The 19,642-nt window shown below is 40.2% G+C and overlaps 1 protein-coding gene and 1 long non-coding RNA gene across 2 annotated transcripts in view; both read left to right on the top strand.

Moving 5' to 3' along the window:
- Window positions 1-13,468: 13,468 nt before the first annotated feature.
- On the top strand, window positions 13,469-18,282 carry LOC132538313 (uncharacterized). The gene is made up of 4 exons (XR_009549707.1): window positions 13,469-13,596; window positions 14,161-14,236; window positions 17,862-17,920; window positions 18,026-18,282. It is a non-coding gene; the product is annotated as an uncharacterized LOC132538313 (long non-coding RNA).
- Window positions 18,283-18,860: 578 nt separating this feature from the next.
- The window catches only part of IFNGR1 (interferon gamma receptor 1), a 31,641-nt gene continuing 30,859 nt past the window's right edge, over window positions 18,861-19,642 (top strand). The window contains exon 1 of the mRNA XM_016186839.2: window positions 18,861-19,218. Within this exon, the coding sequence (XP_016042325.2) occupies window positions 19,134-19,218 (85 nt within the window). The 5' untranslated portion in view covers window positions 18,861-19,133. The remainder of the gene's footprint in view (window positions 19,219-19,642) is intronic.

A 19,642-nucleotide genomic window follows, 5' to 3' on the forward strand; every position in this document is an offset into this window, starting at 1 on the left:
ATGATTGCTTTTTCCTTCTTGCAAAAAAAAAAAAAAAGGTAAGTATATCTTCTATAATTCTCCTTGTGAGTGGGTGAAATGCTACAGGAGGATGAATAAAGGAAAAAAGAGAGGATGGTGAGACTCATAAAGTTAAGGGTTCTTGAAAAAGGATCCCATAAAACAAGATGTATCAGCACTTTTATGGAGAGGTAGGCAATGAAAGCTATAGTATAGAAAGCAACTACAGTGTTACAAAATAAAAATTATTTTTAACTGATGGACATTTTAAACAGAAAAAGTTGTTATAATGAGTTATTTTTAAAAAGAAAGGTGGAAAGTAGGAACTTCTTTGTTTTTACCATCAAGAAAGTTTCATTATCCTCCTGAAAAGTCCCTAAGATATAAACCTTTGCTTCCTCAATCTTGAAACAGTGACTCACCTACTTATTATAACTCACAACTTTCATCTTCCCAGGACCGACTCAGACACCTTTGATATGGCAACCCAGGTTATTTGACAACTTTTAAATATCCGCTTTCTTTCAGGCTCAGAGCCATGAGTATTTTTTCTGTGATAACAGGAAGCATAAAGAGGGGAAATGACCCAAGGTCCAAAGTCAAAGAGTCCAGCCTTCAGGACAAGCCAGTCAAGTCACCTACCCTGAGCTTTAGGCAAGTCTGTTGTTTCATTTGTACCGCCTACCATTTCTAGGCCACACTTGTGTCACCTGCAGTTGACTTTAAAACCTCATGGTCCTACCAAAGAGGCACACACAGAAGATTAGGAACCTGATGCTTAATAGGTAACTGTCAGTATTAAGTGTAGTGGTGATATGTTGATTGAAGATTTGACCAGTGAAGACAAAGCTTCCCCAAAAGTTCAAAACAGTCCTTCACAAGATGCTCAGAAAAGGCAACCCTAAGATGTGCCATTTTGGCGTATAGATTATTTGAAACTGAGATAAACTCCCTCAACTATGCAGGTTCATATTAAACCTCCTTAATAATGTTGAATAATGAAAATTAGGAGTGTGTGTGTGCATGTGTGTGTGTAGGGGAGGATTTATTACCAGAAATAACCTTTATTTTCCTCCTACTCTTTATCTCTTTCTCTCAATAATTTCCTGTAACCACTCAGAGTAGACTTTTTTTTTCACCAAATTTATGTAAAAAGACTCTTTTATATTAATTTTATATATATCAATTTTTCTCTTTTCTTTTAAATGGAATACTTTGGACTAAAACAAAACCTACACTGAATAGTTTCATTAAAAACTACAACTGTAGCTTTAAAAACTCCCTACCTACTCTTATCTGCTGACACATAAACACACACATACCACAGAGTTGGAAAAAAAAATCTTTTGAAGTGATAATGAAGTAATGATTAGAATGTAACACCTTCTAAAAAGGAAACTCTTAGAGTTACTTAAACTTTTTAATTAAAAACTTCTCCAATTTCTTTTTTAACAGGGAAAAAAAAGCTCACTTTTTACAAACCACAGATGATTAGTTCTGCAATTTTATTTATTTTCTTAAAAGTAAGTACAGTGAAAAAGAAAGTGATTTTAAGGAACTGGTTCACGTGACTGTAGAGGCAGGGAAGTGTAAGGTCTGCAGTGCAGGTTAGCATGCTGCAGACCCAGGCAGAAGTCTATGTTCCAATTCAAGGTTGTTCAGTGGCAGATTTCCTCCTTGGAGGGGATGGCAGTTATTGTTCTTTTAAGCCTTTCAAGTGAGTGAGTAAGTCCTCACTGATGGGACCCTACTGCCTGCTTGCGTTCACCTGCCAGACTTCATCCTCACAGTGAGTTTCCCTGAGTCCTGTTGCCCCTTCCTGCATGTTTAGCATTCCAAATCTAAATCAGGGTTCAGAGTCATCTCAGCGGTTATTAGTTTTAAAATTATTATTGATTTTTCATTCATTCTTCTTGTTTTAACACTGTTTTACAATCATAAAATTATGGAGGTGTAATTTCAAACCCAACCTGGTATGTGTATGTCATCATATCCTCCACCAAAGAGATCTACCCCTCCCCACCCCCACTTCTATTTCTCTTTCTTCCACTCCTACCCATCCTCCCACTTCTCTCCCTCCCCTCATCACCCCCCACCCCACCACCACAACCAGTGCAGTTTTCATGAGGTTAAAGAGAAAGTTTGGCTAACTTTTTTTTTTTTTTTAGATTTCTGGTCTTAATAAATGAGAGGATGTGCTCAGCAATGCTTGCTTAAAGGTTGCTAAACATTCATGACAATTAGCAAGTACTCAGTATTCAGTGACAACACTTCAATTGTTTATTCAGTGCATTTTGAAGTGATGTGGCAATCCAGCACCTGCATGCAGTCTAAGCTCAAGCTTCATTAAATAACTAAAGTTAATGTCAGAAATGTCAAAATGGAGTGGGCTTGTATATGAAGAGTAATGAGACTGTGTGTCAGAAGAAAGAGGATGATGACCAGAAACATGAAATTACTAGCCACAATTTCTCAAGCATTTTTTCTTTGCTTAGTGAGGGGATCATGATTATCACCCATATTTTTTAGATGGGGAAAGGAGGCATACAAGTTATCATGATTTGCTCATGGGCACAGAGCTGGTAAGTGACAGGGCTGGGATTTGACCCCAGGAATTCTGGCTTTCCTATACAATTTTTCTAAAAGATTACTTAATAATGAGAAAGAGAGAGAGAGAAAAGAAGAAGAAGAAGAAGAAGAACAACAACAACAACAACAACTAAGGCATCACTTTGTCACATGTTCTAATGGGTTAGAATGCAAGTCTCATGCTTAAGAGTACAAGAGGTTACTGTTCAATTTCTTGAGTCACATTACATGCATTGTAGTCTCTATCAACAGGACTAGACATATACACTATTAGAAAAAGAATCCTCTGGGGGCCAGGTAGTAGTACAGTGGATTAGGCACACATGGGACAAGTGGAATGACCAGAGTAAGGATACCAGTTTGAGCCCCAGCTCCCCACCATTAGGGGGTTACTTCACAAGTGGTGAAGCAGGTCACCAGATGTCTATATTTCTCTCCACCTCTCTGTCTTTATCTCCTCTCTCAATTTCTCTCTGTCCTATCCAGCAACAACAATAGCAATAATAACAATAAAAACAACAACAAAGGCAAGAAAAATAGGAAAAATGGCATCCAGGAGCAGTGGATTCCTAGTGCAAGCACTGAGCCCGAGATAACCCTGGAGATTATAACCCTCTCTCTTTGGGACTTTTCTGGGAACACATTAAGTCATTTTGCTTCTTTGAACACCATGTGTTCTCTGGAATTGCACCACAAATCTTTCTCTTTTGACATAGTTCTTCAAACATACATGCTAGTATCTCCAGTGAAGTCATGACAATACTTTCCCCCTCTTTATACATAACAACTAGTGCTGAGGACTTCTGGAGGCAGAGTAGCAGCAGTCGAATCTCTCTCCTCTCCCTGGTCAACTAAACATAACATAACAAAGAAAATCACCTAAGAACACAACAAGACAAGACTCATATTACTTTGGGAACCCACTAAGTCACAGGTGGCAAATACACGTGGCTTGTGGACAGAGAGGGGACTAAAGAGAGATTTCTAGGGTTGAAAGCTCATATCTACTCAAGACCAGCTGATAACAGTCCAGCAGTTTGCCAGTTGAGGCACCACCTTTGGTCTGAGTTTTATATATAAAAAAAAATAAACTGCAGACTGGAGGAGAGGACCCCCTAAGGCTCACCAAATGCAACTGTGAGTCTCCATTGCTACTGTCCCTTGGATGCTGGAGCAGCAGCAGGGAGGCCCCATGGTGATGTAGGGGGCAGAGGGAGAACTGATCTGGCAACTCAGGAGATGATACACACTACTAGTCATCTGGAAGTGGGGCTGTATAGTGGCTGCCTTTCCATATTGTTCTCCTAATGAATTCAGAGACACATTGAATAATTGCTTCAGAACCCACAGAGTACAAACAGAATTTTTTTTTTTGTAGAAACTGACAGGACCAAGGACTGCTGCCCATCTTGGCTCTGGATGCTGTCAGAGAAGCCAAATTAGGCCTGGGACTTTGGATACTTGGGGCATGGGAATCTCTTTGCGTAATGACTATGCTATCTCTCCCCTATTCTGTTTTATCTCTAGGTTAGGAATGAGTAATTAAGCTAAGAAAATCTACTTACAGTTAAAAAGCCCACAGGCTCTCATAGCCTACAGGGAAGATAAAGAACAAAAGAGGATTTAACAACCACCATGCTTCACCTCAAAGATTGAGACACTGAAACAACTTTTAATTTCCATAACTATGAACTCTTTAAGTACCTTACTTATACATAAGTCAACCCAGGCATGTGTGATTAGTGAGAGATTAGTACTGAGAGAGGGACCTCATAACACATCATATACAATTTAAACCAAGAAGAAACATTGGGGAAATAAACCAGGACAAAAGCCCAGATAAAATCCTTGCAAAGGTAGAAGCATATAAGAATGAGGAAAAGATCTAAACACTAATTGAGGCATTAGTCAATTAGTGACTAACAGGTATAAGGGAAGAGTTCAAAAGAAATATCATCAGAAATGGGAAAACAACAAATGAAACTCTGAAAGAAAACACTAATGATCTCAAGGTAGAGAGCTGAAAGCTGAAATAGCTGAGCTAAGAGCACAATTAACTGAACAAGGTAATACAATATTGGAACAGGGTAACAAAATAGCTGAACTACATAAAACAACAGAGAAGAGAGGGAATAGAATAAATGAGGCAGAAAACAGAACTAGTAAGATTGAGGATGAATTAGAGAAAACTAAAAAAGAAGTAAGAGATCTCAAAAATAAGATATATGAAAACAACAACAGAGACATATGAATGACTTCAGAGGAAGTAATATGCATATTATTGGCTTGCCAGAATGTCAGGCTAGTGACACAAGAGAGTGAGATGACCCAGGAACCAAGCTTGTGGCAGTGTGGAAATTCAAATCTTTATTCATCCAAGTACCCTAGAGTTGGGCAGTAGCACACCTGTTTAAGCCACATGGCACCAACCACAATGGTCAGCACCTACATGCCAGTCCACGTGCACACTCCAGCCCAGAAACCAGAATAGGCAAATTGGAAGTGGAAGTGGCTTGACAATACCATACATGGTTAGGAAAGGGGCAGAAAAGGAAAAAGGGGGCTGGGAAAGGTAGGGACTTCCTTAGCAACTGTTGATAGGGGTTTAACTGGTAGGATTAATAATACCCTACAGTCTGGAGGGTAGGAAAAGAATATGTTAAATGAGTAGAATGGGTGGGGGAATAGGGAGGAGGTCTTAAGTCATTTGTTAGACAAAGCAGGAGATTGATATGTAGACAATAAAAGTGCAGGCCATAGTATCAAGGAATGAAGGGTGGAGCAGGGGGTGCTGGCTTAATGTTTTAAGAAATGCCAGGCTCCTGGAGGCAGAAAAATGCAGGGTTTCTGGAGACAGAGAGGGACTGACAGAGAGGAAAAAACTGAGTCTGTGCCTCTTCCAAGCTTTACCTCACAAGAGGGAGTCTTATAGGAAGATTCATTTCCTCAGTTCCCCATTTTTCAATGGAAAAAGCCTCACCATGCTCAACCTGTTTCTCACAGTATACCCAGCACCAGAAGAAGAAAGAGAAGGAGGGTAAGAAAGCATTCTACAGGACATAACAGCCACTGTGCTCCATTACAGGGATTAAATAATATCAAAACAACTGTCAATTTCCACAAATGTGAACACTTTAAGAACCTAACTTAGAAACAAATCAATCCACGCAAGATTGATCAGTAATTTGAAAAGTACTGAGAGAAGGACCTCATAACAAAAAATGGTTAAAACAACAAGCAGAAATATTGGTGAAATGAACCAGGACAAGAGTCCAGCTAAAAGCCCCTCAAAAGGTGAAGCACAAAAATAATGTCAACATCCAAACACTAGTTAAGGAAATAATTACAGGAGTGAGTAAAGAGTTTGAAAGAATTATCATCAGAAATGCAGAATCAACAAATGAGACCCTGGAAAAAAACACTAATTTTCTCAAGGTTATTAGAGAGCTGAAAGCTGAAATAGCTGAGCTAAGAACACAAGTAGCTGAACAAGCTAAAACAGTATCAGAATACGGTAACAAAATAGATGAGCTCCAGAAAACAGTAGAGGGGAGAGACAATAGAATAAATGAGGCTGAAGACAGAATTACCAAGATCGAGGATAAATTAGACAACCAAAAAAGAAGTAAGGAAGTAAGAGATCTCAAAAAGAGATCAAGAGACACTGAAAACAACAACAGAGACCTACCTATGGGATGACTATATATATATAATTGATTTACCAGAGGAAGAAAGAGAAGGAGGGGAAGAAAGCATTCTTCAGGACATAATAGCTGAGAACATCTCTAATTTAGACAACATCAAAGACATAAAGATTCAAGAAGCCCAGAGGGTCCCAAACAGAATTAACCCGGACTTAAAGACACCAAGACACATATTTAAAATGGAAAGGAATAAGGATCAAGAAAGGATCCTGAAGGCTAGAAGAGGAAAACAAAGAGTCACCTACAGAGGAAAACCCATAAGATTAGCAGCAGACTTCTCCACACAAACACTACAGGCCAGAAGACAATGGCAAGCTATCTATTGCGTGCTCAATGAGAAAGGCTTTCAACCAAGACTACTGTATTCTGCTAGACTGTCATTCAGACTACATGTAGGCATCAAAACCTTCTCAGACAAGCAATAGTTGAAAGAATCAACTATCACCAAGCCTTCCGTGAAAGAAGTTCTGGAGGGTCTCCTATAAACAGTCAGACCACCATAAATATGCCATATATCAGAACATGCTAAAAAATCTACAATAATGGCTTTAAAAGATATTCAGTGTTTGATATCCATAAATGTCAATGGCCTGAATTCACCTATTAACAGGAACAGAGTAAGGATCAGAAAACACAGCCCAACAATATGCTGTCTACAAGAAACTCAACTAACTCAACAAGACAAACACAGACTCAACATGAAAGGATGGAAAACTATCATAAAAGCTATTGGTCCACAAAAAATGGCAGGACAGCTATTCTCATATCTGACATGATAGACATTAAAATAAATAAATTTTAAAAAAGATAGGATGGACATTACTTAATGCTCACAGGTCAGTCAATCAAGAGGACTTAACAATTATTAACATCTATGCACCCAATGAGAAGCCATCTAAATACATATAACATCACTGAAAGAGCTACAGCAATATATTAACAGCAACACAGTCATAGTAGGGGACTTCAACACCCCACTCTCTCAACTTGACACATCATCCAGGCAGAAAAGCAATAAAGACATGAGGGAGCTAAATGAGGAGACTGATAAACTAGAACTATTGGACATTTTTAGAGTCATTCATCCCAATAAACTGTAATACACATTTTACTCAAGTCCACATGGGTCATTCTCAAGGACAGACCATATGTTAGGCCACAAAGACAGCATCAACAAATTCAACAGCACTGAAATCATCCCAAGCATCTTCTCACACCGCAGTGGAATTAAACTAACACTTAACAGTCCACAAAAGTTTAGTAATAGTCCCAAAATGTGGAAGCTCAACAGTATACTACTTAACAATTACTGGGTCAAACAGGAAATAAAGGAAGAAATCAAAATGTTTCAAGAGTTCAATGACAATGAAGACACAAGCTATCAAAATATTTGGGACACAGCTAAGGCAGTACTGAGAGGGAAGTTCATAGCCATACAAGCACACATTAGGAAACAAGACAAAGCACAAATAAACAGCCTGATTTCACATCTTAAAGACCTAGAAGAAGAACAACAAAGGAACATAGTGACAACAAAGAAGAACAACAAAGCAATCATAGTGACAAAAATACCTAAAGTTAGGGCACAAATAAATAACATTGAAAATAAGAAAACCATACAAAAGATAAATGAAAGTAAATGTTGGTTCTTCGAAAGAGTGAAGAAAATCCTGTAGCCAGGCTGGAATTCATGTATTGCACTAAAGTAAAAGACTCTGGGGCAGAAGGGGGTGGGGGCTGAGAATACAGGTTCAAAAAGGATGACAGAGGACCTAGTGGGGGTTGTATTGTTATATGGAAAACTGGGAAACGTTATGCATGTACAAACTATTGTATTCACTGTCGAATGTAAAACATTAATTTCACAATAAAGAAATTTAAAAAAAACATAGAACTAGTTCTGACTCTATTATATCTTTATTTTAGTTTTAAAAAAAAAACTCTTTATAGATGTAGTAGTTGCCAGGATGTAAATGGTTAAGGGAGTCAAAGGGTACAAACTTCCTGCTATAAACCAGTATCATTAGGACATACTGTGCAGCTTGAAGCCTACTGTTAACGGTGTAACTGCATATTTAAATGTTACTGAGAGTGGATATTAAGAAATTTCTTCACAATAAAAACATGTATGTACAGTGATAGACATAAATGATAGTTGCTGTGATGATCATTTTAAAATGTACACATATAGGGAATCAGGCCGTAGTGCAGTGGGTCACGCACATATTGCACAAAGTACAAGCATCAGCTTAAGGATCCCGGCTCAAGCCACTGGCTCCCCACCTGCAGCCAGTCGCTTCACAGGCAGCGAAGCAGGTCTACAAGTGTCTATCTTTCTCTCCCCCTCTCTGTATTCCCCTCTTCTCTCTGTTTCTCTCTGTCCTATCCAACAACGACTACATCAATAACAACAACAACAATAACTACAACAATAAAAAACAGCAAAAAGGTAAAATAAATAAATAAATGTAATAAATAAATAAATGTACACATACAATGAATGAATCATGCTGTGCATCTGCAAGTACTGAAAGTTTTATATCAAAAAGCCCTCATTAAAAAAAAAGGGGGGGGCCAGGTGGTGGTGCACCTGGTTGAGCGCACATGTTACAATGCACAAGGACCCAGGTTCGATCCCCTGGTCCCCACCTGCAGGGGGAAAGCTTCACAAGTGGTGAAGCAGGGCTGCAGGTGTCTCTGTCTCTCTCCCTCTCTATCACTCCATTCTCTCTCGATTTCTACCTGTCTTTATCCAATAAATAAATAAAGATAATTAAAAAAAAATTTTTTTTAAAAAAAAGGTTACTTTTCCCCCTCACTGCTACCCCTACTGAATCCTGCAAGGAATGATGAAGGGACAGAATGTGGTAGAGTGCAGAGTCAATGGTCTATACATGTAAGGGCTAGAAAAGGCAGAAACCCAGGAAAATGCAGATTGGCGTGACTTACAGATTTGTTGCTTGGCCATCATTAACATCTAGATGGAACTTACGAAACAAGAACAGGAAAAACAATAAAAAAATCACCATACTCCCAGTAAAATAAAATAAAAAGTTTCCTGGTTACTCTTTACTCCAATAGGTAGAGTTGCCCTGCCACTACCTGCTGTGTTGTCAGGAGAGCTAGTGCATCTAGCTAGTGCTAGAGACATCTACAGCACTGCTTTGCTACTTGCAAGGCTTCACCCTGCAAGTGGGAAACAGGACTTTAACCTGGATCTTTGCACATGGCAGCAAGTGCACTTTACCCAGAGCATGGTCACCCAGACCCTTTAGATACTACCCTTTAAATTAAATAAAGCCTTCTATATTAGCTTGCCACCAAGCTATCATAATCAATTCTGTAAAAGGGATGGTGACATCATGACTTGAAAGGCACCCAAAAGATTCCTTTCTCAAAAGAAAACTGTCTCACATTCTACATTTTTGACAAGATCCTCAATGTCACTATGACAGATTCATTGCTTTTTTTAAAGAATTCATTCATTCATTCAAGAGATAGGAGGAGAGAACGAATCAGGCATCAGTCTGGTACATGTGCTGCCGGGGATCAAAGATTCATTGCTTTTTTAATGAAGAATTGTTAAAATGCTAAAAGATTAAGTTATGCTAACCCTAAAATGGTTATCAGATGCTATATATAAATTTATTTGGGTAAAGATAGTTAGATGTTGACTATGAGCTTCTTCCTACAAATTATAGTCATGAACCATTTACCTAAATGCTATTAGAGGTCAAGGGAATGAAAAATGGAGTCTTAAATTGAATACTTCTGAACCAGGTCAGTTCTAGAGACCTCAAAGTGGGAGGAGAGAAGTTTTAGCATTTGAAACATAGTCTGATGGTACTGGGTCTTCCTTTGAGGCTAGAAAGTACTCAAAGAGGAAGAAGTTCTGCAAGAGGAAGTGTGAGGCACCAAGGACAAATTAAACACTCCCTTACATTGTTGTTATTTTCAGAAAGTTTATTCAGCCTGGTGTTTTTTGTTTGATGTTGAGAATTGCTTTCTAAAAGATAATGGTAACTGTTCTTTATAAGACTGACCATACTAATTTAAAATTATGTTAGGTGGGTTTGCTTTTTTTTTTTTTTAAGTTTGTAAGTGACTCAAATTCTTCAGCAAAATCAGAATGATGGTATAATATGCCATTCAGATGGTCTCGACAATAAAATTGTCCTCCGGATAAATTCTTGGACAATTTCTGGGAAGGGAGAAGGCAAACAGAATACAGTCTGGGATGCGGATTAGGGATTATGAGGGACCTATAATTATCTGGGTCCAGTTTACATGCCAACAAAAGATAATATTCTTTTGATGGTTTCAATAACAACCTGACACTAAATGAGGAAAACTTCTGCTAATTTTATATGAATCTTAATAACTTAAATCAGTAGGACTTCATTTTTTTCCTCTTCCAACAAGAGTTCATAATTAGGAAGTTGCTGAACCAATATTCAGCTGCTCATCATTAACAAAGACCCTGCAAGCTTTCTTTTTTCTCCACTTCAATTTTTAGTTGTTGGTGTTGCCTCATGGCTGCAAGATGGTTCCTGGAGACCCAGACATCATTGTATCTACATATAAGGCAGGAATACTGGCAAAAAATCAAGGCACTCTTATTGCATCTGTGTCACACACACACACACACACACACACACTTTTGCTTATGTTTCACTAACCAGAACTATGTGGTCTATGTGAGTACTTACGACGACACTTAAATATCATGAGCTCTGGTGAAGCAAGAAATGGAAATATAGCAAGGTTGAGAAAGCACATAAATATGTTACCACAGATAAAGCATCTGTCTTAAGACAACACTGGAAGATAAACTAGCTATCAGAACACATTGACCTAATAAAGTCAGTTATCAGCACAAGAGCTTTCCTTGAAAGAGGAATGTGTGCAAGATAAGAACTGATCATACTTTGGTACTAGTATTATATATTCATGACATAAGTGACCCAGTTATGATACTTCCCATTCTCAGCAGGGGATATATTTCAAAATCCCCAGGATATCCTTGAATCATTCCAAACTCTAGATGCACCAACCTTTGTTCATTCATACATGCTTTTGATAAAGTTTAACTTAAAAACCTCAGACCTACAAGGATGCAGAGGTTACATAGGCTCCTGTGCTGAATATGGGCCTCAGATCAAATTGATAGGGTTTACAGTTAACAATATTTATATATTTTCCCCATATTTGGGAGCCACTCTCTTCCCTGATACAGCTTTCTAGTCCTTTTCCCAACTATGATACCATCCCCCCAGACAATACCTTGGGTCCACCTGCACGTTAGCTGTCAGACTCAGGCAAAAACTAGGTAAATCAGACAAAAACTAGGGCCCTTTGGAATATACCTAAAACAGACCTACTAGCTTTTTCCAAAATGGAGACCCCAAATCTTCATCTGCAATACTCTTGCCTTAGGTTCATGATTAGTCAGCAATTTGTTCTACTTTATATCTTAACTCCTTTTCAGCCACCAGGTTTCAGATGTTACCATGATGTCAACTGGACTTCCCTAGGCAGATGACCCCACCAATATGTCTTGGAACCCCACTTCCCCAGAGCCCTGCCCGACTAGGGAAAGAGAGAGACAGGCTGGGAGTATAGATCAACCTGTCAATGCCCATGTTCAATGGGGAAGCAATTATACTAGCCAGACCTTCCACCTTATGCACCCCATAATGACCCTGAGCCCATAATCCCAGAGGGTTAAAGAATAGGAAAGCTATCAGGGGAGGGGATGGGATACGGAATTCTGGTGGTGGGAATTTACCCCTCTTATCCATTTTATAAATAAAAATTTAAAAAATAGATACAATAAATGAGCAACAACAGTGACAAGCAACAACAAAAAAATATTATAACAATATTATATAAAGTTACATATGAACCTTGTCAAAATAAGTCATTGATGTATCACTGAAACCAAACTGCAGATAAGGAACTACTTAATCACCTATAATTTTAATTACACCTGTTATGATCCTTGTGTCTATCCACAAATTTTATTTGTTCATTAACATATGTATTCAGCACATATTAATAGATTAATAGGTACTGAGACAGATGCAAGGAATATAGCAGTAAAGAAAGTAAGGAACTTATTATCTAGTAGTAAACAAAATTCATACGACAATAATCCTTCTGTTCTTTTTTTTTTTTTCCGTGTTATTGTTAGGACTCAGTGGTGGCACTATGAATCTACTGTGACCCTTTTTTCCACTTTACTGAATAGGACAGAGAAAAGTTGAAAGAGAAGGGTGAGACAGAGAGGGAGAGAGAAAGGTAGAGACCTACACACAAGCTTCACCACTGTTAAGTGGACCCACTGCAGGTAGGGAGCGGGGGCTCGAACCTAGGTCCTTGCATTTACTACTTTGTGTGCTTAATCAGGTACACTACTGCCTGGCCCCTTAATCCTATTATTCTCTTTGGTAAGGATTACTAAAATTTCAGCACATCTATATCTTTATCTCTCTCTCTCATCTCTCTCCCCTCCTTTCTACACATATATATTAGTGATTTGATATTGATTTACAAAGTTATAAGATAGTAAGGGTATAATTCAGTTTCCACCACCAAAATTCTGTGTCCCCATCCCATTTCCTCCTTTGTAAGCTTCAGTAATTCTTCCAAGGTCACAGATATAGGTTGAATATATATGTCTCCATCCTATTGTTTTCTTTTTCAAGTTTTTTAAAATTATCTTTATTTATTGGATAGAGACAGCCAGAAATCAAGAGGGACGGGGGTGATATAAAGGAAGAAAAACAGACATCTGCAGCCCTGCTTCACTGGTTGTGAAACTTTCCCCTGCAGATGGGGACTGGAGGCTCAAACCTTGTCCTTGTGCATTGTAACATGTACACTCAACCAGTTGTGCCACTGTCCTGGCCCCATCCTATTGCTCTCTACAGTCTGCCTGCATTTCATTTTTTAGTCACACCTACACATATTACTACTTTCAAGTATCCTGTTTTCCTCTTCTCTCTTAGATAAGAGAAACAAACAAATATATATGTGGTGACGCAATATACTGGCAACCATGAATGGAAGTCCTGACACAGTGCTGATGTCAGCCTTGACAGTGGTCTGTGCAGGTGCATGGTAGACTGTGGGCGGATCCAGTCTGTGCTGGTGTACAAAGAAAAGTACCGCTAGTCGGAACTCGCATTCTTTGGCTGCTGCTTCTTCTACTGGTCAGAAGCATCTCAACGGAGATGCTCCAGGCATCCATCCGCCATGGCTACTTCTCCTGGGAACTGAACACATGTGACTCTGCTAGCTGGTAAACTTTTAGACCCCTCTACAGCCATGAGCAACATTTACCAGAGCTGATAATTGTTTATCTTATGGGACTAAACTTTTGATAACTATATTCAGACTTTATAGACCTAGCGTACTCTTAACCCTTGATAAGTGCTTATTTTGTCTTTTACCTGTTTCACCCTAATAAACCTTGTTTATTAGGATGAAACCTTGTTTAAACCAGTTCCCAGCTCTACTGTGAATCCTTTTTATGCAACGCAGCGCAGACCCCAACCAAAACCCCTTTTTAAGTTAAATAACTATATATATATATTTTTTTTCTTCTTCTTAACAGAGTGCTACTCAGCTCTGGCTTATGGTGGTATAGGCGATTAAACCTGGGACTTTGGAGCTTCAAGCATCATAGTTTCTTTGCATAACCATTATACTGTCTACCTCCACTCCCACACACATATTTGTATTCTAGGACACTGTTAAAGCAATTAGCTAATATAATAACTATATTTCATTCCAAAGAAAGCACACACTAACTTTAAAAAAAAAAAGGATTCAAAATATGGAATAGTACTGTTTATTATTTCAGGTTTCTTCTTTGCTGGCAAAATCTCCAGATGATCAGTACTTGTCAGCTCTCTCTGCCTATCTGAAAACATCAACATGTAAGCATGACATATTCTTTATCTCTCTCTCTCTCTCTCTCTGTCCCTGTGTACTCCAGAAGGTATGCTTTCACTTTTCCTGAATAAAGCTTTTTTAAAAAAGTGCTTGATAAAGCACAGTTAATTAGGAGTGTGGAGGCCTAGGTAGAGTGTGAGATAGTCGGGGAGTATTGGCCTACTCACAGATTTTTCAGTGTGTCTCCTTTAAAAGGAAATAGGCAGATATTTCAGCTCTAGAGAAAAGGGGAAGGAAATGCACAGTCATAGTGCCAGGAACCCACAGTGTACAATTTGTGCTGCATACACAGTCTCTGTTCTCATTAAGTTAGAGTTCTAATTTCTGCATTTATTTGGTCCATTACCTTCCTCTGCACTCTGTTGAATGTGTCCTGCAAAATGGAGCTTTGCTCCTGTGCAGCACTTAATTTTGCACTTCATTTTGGGACTAGCTACCCCCTTACACACTAATACTTCTTTGTCTATTTGTAGATAGAAGGGAGGCACAGAGGCAGAGAGAAAGAGCAAAAGAGACCATAGCATCCTTCAGTGCAATTGGGACTAGGCTCAAACCTGTGTCGTTCAGATTATCCAAGTGAGCTATTTTGCCAGGCCCATACAAGGGCTTTCAGATGTGTGGGGTGTGTGTGTGTAATCTAATTATTTATTTGCTTTCTTGGTTTTCAAAACTTACCAGAAGATACAGTGGAAACCAATATATACTTGGATGTCCCCCAGCAACAAAAATTAGATTTTTTAACCATAACTCCTCCTCCTTTCCTTTCTCCTTCTCTTCCTCCCCCTCCCCCATCTTTTCAATGCAGCACTGATATTACCAAGCCTATGGTCTTAAGGACATTCACTGAAGTACAATAAAATTTCAACAAAGTCAGAAAAAGTATGAGAGAAATCTCATATATAACAGTCATCAGAGAGATAAAGAATAGAACAGCTGAATTAACTAAATAAATACAGTAGAGGGCCCATCACCAGAAAGGCAGATGGCAAAGGCCAAAGTGGAGAGCTGAGTAGAGGTTACCATTAAAGAAAAAAAAATCTGCAAAAAGAAAGATTTTTTAAAAAAAAATATTTATTATCTTTATTTACTTATTGGATACAGACAGCCAGAAATTGAGAGGAAGAGGGAGATAGGTAGGAAAGAGAGACAGAGAGACAATTGAAACACTGCTTCACCACTCCTGAAGCTTTCCTCCTGCAGGTGGTGGTGATTTGGGGCTTGAACTTGGGTCCTTGAGCATTGTAATGACATGAAAAATCAATAGGCTCCTGGTAGACACCCATTTCTACATGCCAGCATCTGAGTGGCTAGCTCAGATGGTAGACAACCTGCTTTCACCTTTATTGTCAGCACCTTGATGGACATTGTTTCTAATCAATCAACTAGTCCCACGCCCAGTTTGAAACTGATAAAAACTTTGTGCTGTGGGACAAGCATGTGCAGGTCTGGAGAATCGGCCTGTAACCTGTTAAAGTAAAATAAAGTATCTCCCTGCCCTACACAAGGTCTCGAACTCAGACTCATCCTTTGGATCTGCTGCAGCCTGGCGCTGAAACACCTTGGAGCTGTAACACTGGGAGTTGTAACACTCCTGGCTGTTCTGTTGGTATGCTTCTAAAAACTCCTTCTGTTTCATTAGTTTAATCCCCCCTGCTTAACACTATTCTATTTACATAACTACTTCATTCTATTTACATAACCTCTGTTAACAAGCACCACCTTCCCTCCAGGGCATTGGTTGGTTCAGTGGTAGAATTCTTGCCTGCTCCGCCCCCTCTCCTTGTCATACCCTGATTTTCACCAGTCACTTTTCTCTCCACCCTCTCTGCATCGCATCCTGTTCCCACCCTACTGGGCTAGTATATTTATAAGGACAAGATTGTTTGTAGTTTTTAGTTTAGTTTAGTTTAGCTTGGTATAGATTGTGCTGCGTCCTGCATGAATAAAGAGATACTGCCTACAACCCAGCCATGAGTCCCAGGTTGTCTGTTACCCGCCCGTGAAGCCAGCCCGTCGAAAACAACACTGTTCCTTGGATATTTCTGTAACAGTAACATATGCGCTCCATCAGGTGTGCCAACACCTGACCCCTAAAAGATTTTTTTTTAATGAAGACAATATAAGACAACTTGGAAGAACACCAAGAAGAAAAATATTCACATCTAACTGAAAAAAAGCTAGAAGAGAAGTTAGAAAGGTATGGAATTCTTACTTAAAGAAATAATAGCAGAGATGTCCAAACTGAAGAAGGTTGAAGAAGGTGCTAGATGTTCAGATCCAGGAAGCTCTGGGAGTCACAAATAAAATAAAACCAAACTAAAATATACCAGAACATGTAGTTAAAATGGCAAAGATCAAAGGTATGAGAGAATTGCAAAAGCAATGAAAAAAAAAAAGTCACTGATAAGGGACCCTCCCATAAGACTATCAATTGATTTTGCAATTGAAGCTCTAAAATTGAGAAAATGGCAGCATGGTAATTATTCAAGGTTTTTAAGGCAAAGATCTCTACCCACAATTACTCTGTCCATCTAATTTGTCATTCAGTTTTGAAGGAACCTATGAAGAGCTTTCCAGGCAACATCAATTAAAGAAATTCACTACCACTAACCATCCCTATAAGAAGTAGTAAAAGAACTTACATAAAATCAAACTATTAAATGGTCTCATGAATATTAAGTAAATAAAGAAACAGAACAAAGGAAAGCAAGCAAAGTCAAATGAAGGCAAACTTTTACATTTGGTTTTTCTTTGCATTATTAAAAAAAGTCTGGGGGAAAAAGATACAGTAGGTCTGGTGGACTTTGGTAGAGAGATACTGGTACTTTGGAGGTTAGTGTGGTGTGGTAACATTATGAACCATGAAATTGTATTTCTGAATTATTACTTACAATCTTATAAGTCAAAATTACCTGAAAAATAAAATAATTATCTTTAAAAAGGATAAAATATTTCTGATAAAAATCCTAATTCTAGGGCTGGTGAGATAACTCACCTGGGAAGGTGCCTGCTTTGTGGGTTCTAGCCCAGTCCCTACCACACTGGGGGGAGCTTCTGTGCTATGGTGTCTTTCCTTCTCTGTCCTGTTACTCTCTCTCTGAAAAAAAGTCAGCACCAACTAGTAAAACCCTGGTAAGCACAAAAACAAAACGAAATAAAACAAAGCCCTCATTCTAGGTTATTCCCAAAATGTTCAATCTTTTTTTCTAGTCAGAGTCACAGGGCTTATTTAAATATGCAAGCCCTCAATGGATCTTAACTTGAAATAATCCACATGCCAAACTGATCCACCAGGTTGAGTACAGACCTCAATCCCTTGCACAAGGACCCAGGTTCAAATCTTTGGTTCCCTCCTGCTGGGGAGCCATTTAAGAAGTGGTGGAGCAGATCTGCAGGTGTTTTTCTCTCTCCCTAGCTCCCCTTACCCTCCCAATGTCTCTGTTTTACTAAATCAAATATTACAAACAAAAAATACTAGAAAAATATTTTTAAAAAATAAAAAGGGAAAATCGGGAGGCAATACTTCAAATTAAAACAAAAATTAAAAGTGGATGCTTGAAGTTGATGAAGTCTTTATGTATATCTGAGCACAAATCTGGTGTGTTCCAGAAAGGACAGAGGTCACCGTGGTTTGAGTGAAATCGGAGGGATGCAGCATAACAGAAGTGGTAAGAGAAGAAAAATGGAAAGAGCTTGTGATGAAAGGCTTCCAACCTTTGGGTCCATGATTGCTCAACAATTTGTTTGGCTTTGTATGTTAACTCTCTTTTCAGCCACCAGGTTCCAGATGCCATCAGGACGCCAGCCAGGCTTCCCTGGACTGAAGACCCCATCAATATGTCCTGGAGCTCCGCTTCCCCAAAGACCCACCCTACTAGGGAAAGAGAGAGGCAGACTGGGAGTATGGACCGACCAGTCAACGTCCATGTTCAGCGGGGAAGCAATTACAGAAGCCAGACCTTCTACCTTCTGCAACCCACAATGACCCTGGGTCCATGCTCCCAGAGGGATAGAGAATGGGAAAGCTATCAGGGGAGGGGGTGGGAAATGGAGATTGGGTGGTGGGAGTTGTGTGGAGTTGTGTCCCTCCTACCTCATGGTTTTGTTAATTTATCCTTTCTTAAATAAAAAAATAAATTAAAAAAAAATCACTATTACTACTCAATGCCAAGCGGCCATGATCGCTTTCATGGCCAACTGCCGTTCTTCTTACACAAGCTAATTGGATGTGGACTATGGGGATTCGCAAGCTATTTCACTACCACAGCTTCTGGTTCTTAAAAATACAAGTGCAGGAATTGAGAGGAGTCATTCGAGGCTTCTTTACATTTTAAATTCTCAGATTCTCACGTCTTCAAACAGTGGCTGGGTTGTAGTCTAGTGCCAAGTTCGGTAAATTGAGAACACTGCAAAAGCCAAACCAAAACAAACAAACAAAAAATAAAAACAGGAAGAATCACAGAAGGGAATAACAAGCACTGAGAACATGACCTTTGAACCCAAGTCATAATCAGAGTGCCCTGCCCGAGAGGCGAGCTTGCAGCCAGCACATCCACTGGGAACAAGCCCCGCATCTGCCTTTGGCCCGGCCTGGAACCCGGGACCACGCCCGACCTCGCAGCACCTGCGGCCTCTCCAAGGCCACGCCCCTGGCGCCCGCGCGTCGCTTCCGGGTCCTCCCAGGGGCTCCCCGCCCCGGCCCCCAGCTCCCCAGCAGGCCCCACCTCTCCGCTCTGGCTCCTCCCCCGCGTCCACGCGGGGTATTTACGGTCCACGCCCGGCCATCGCGACGCAGATCCCGGGCGGCGGAAGTGACGCTCCCGGCGAAAGCCCCAGGGCCGCGCGAGCGAGCTCCTGAGGTCGCTCCAAGTGCGCAGCAACATGGCCCTGCTCCTGTTTCTCGCCCTCACTTTGGGAGCTGGGAGCCAGGCTGAAGTGAGTGTTCCGGACCCGGAGCTGTCCTCAGGTACCGCGGCCAGTGGCGGGGACTTGGCCGGGAGGGGAAGGAGCGGAGCGAGGGAGTGCCTGGCTCTGGCCGGGAAGCCTCGCCTAGTAGCGGTGTCGCGCCGGCTCTGCCCGGGGGATCCCCGCACCCTGGACCGCGGCCCTTGCGGGACGGCGACGCAGGGGCTCCGTGATTCGCTCTGTTGAGATCCCACTCTTCTCTTCTCGCCCTGTTTCCCCCCTCCGTTGTTGCCAAAACAACAAAACATCCCTCTCAATTCTTCAGTTCTTTTAGTGAGTTGCCGGGTCGCTTTTGCACACTGTAGCCACCAAATGCGAGAAGCTGTCCACTCGATCACTGAGACAGGAGTAGCTGGGACACTGCTGTCTCAAGTGTCTCTGAATCTGCATGTGTGGGCTCTCGGTAGCCTGTTTGTCCAGCAGTA

Source organism: Erinaceus europaeus, chromosome 4 (genome assembly GCF_950295315.1).
Source record: "Erinaceus europaeus chromosome 4, mEriEur2.1, whole genome shotgun sequence".
Classification (NCBI taxonomy): Eukaryota; Metazoa; Chordata; class Mammalia; order Eulipotyphla; family Erinaceidae; genus Erinaceus; species Erinaceus europaeus.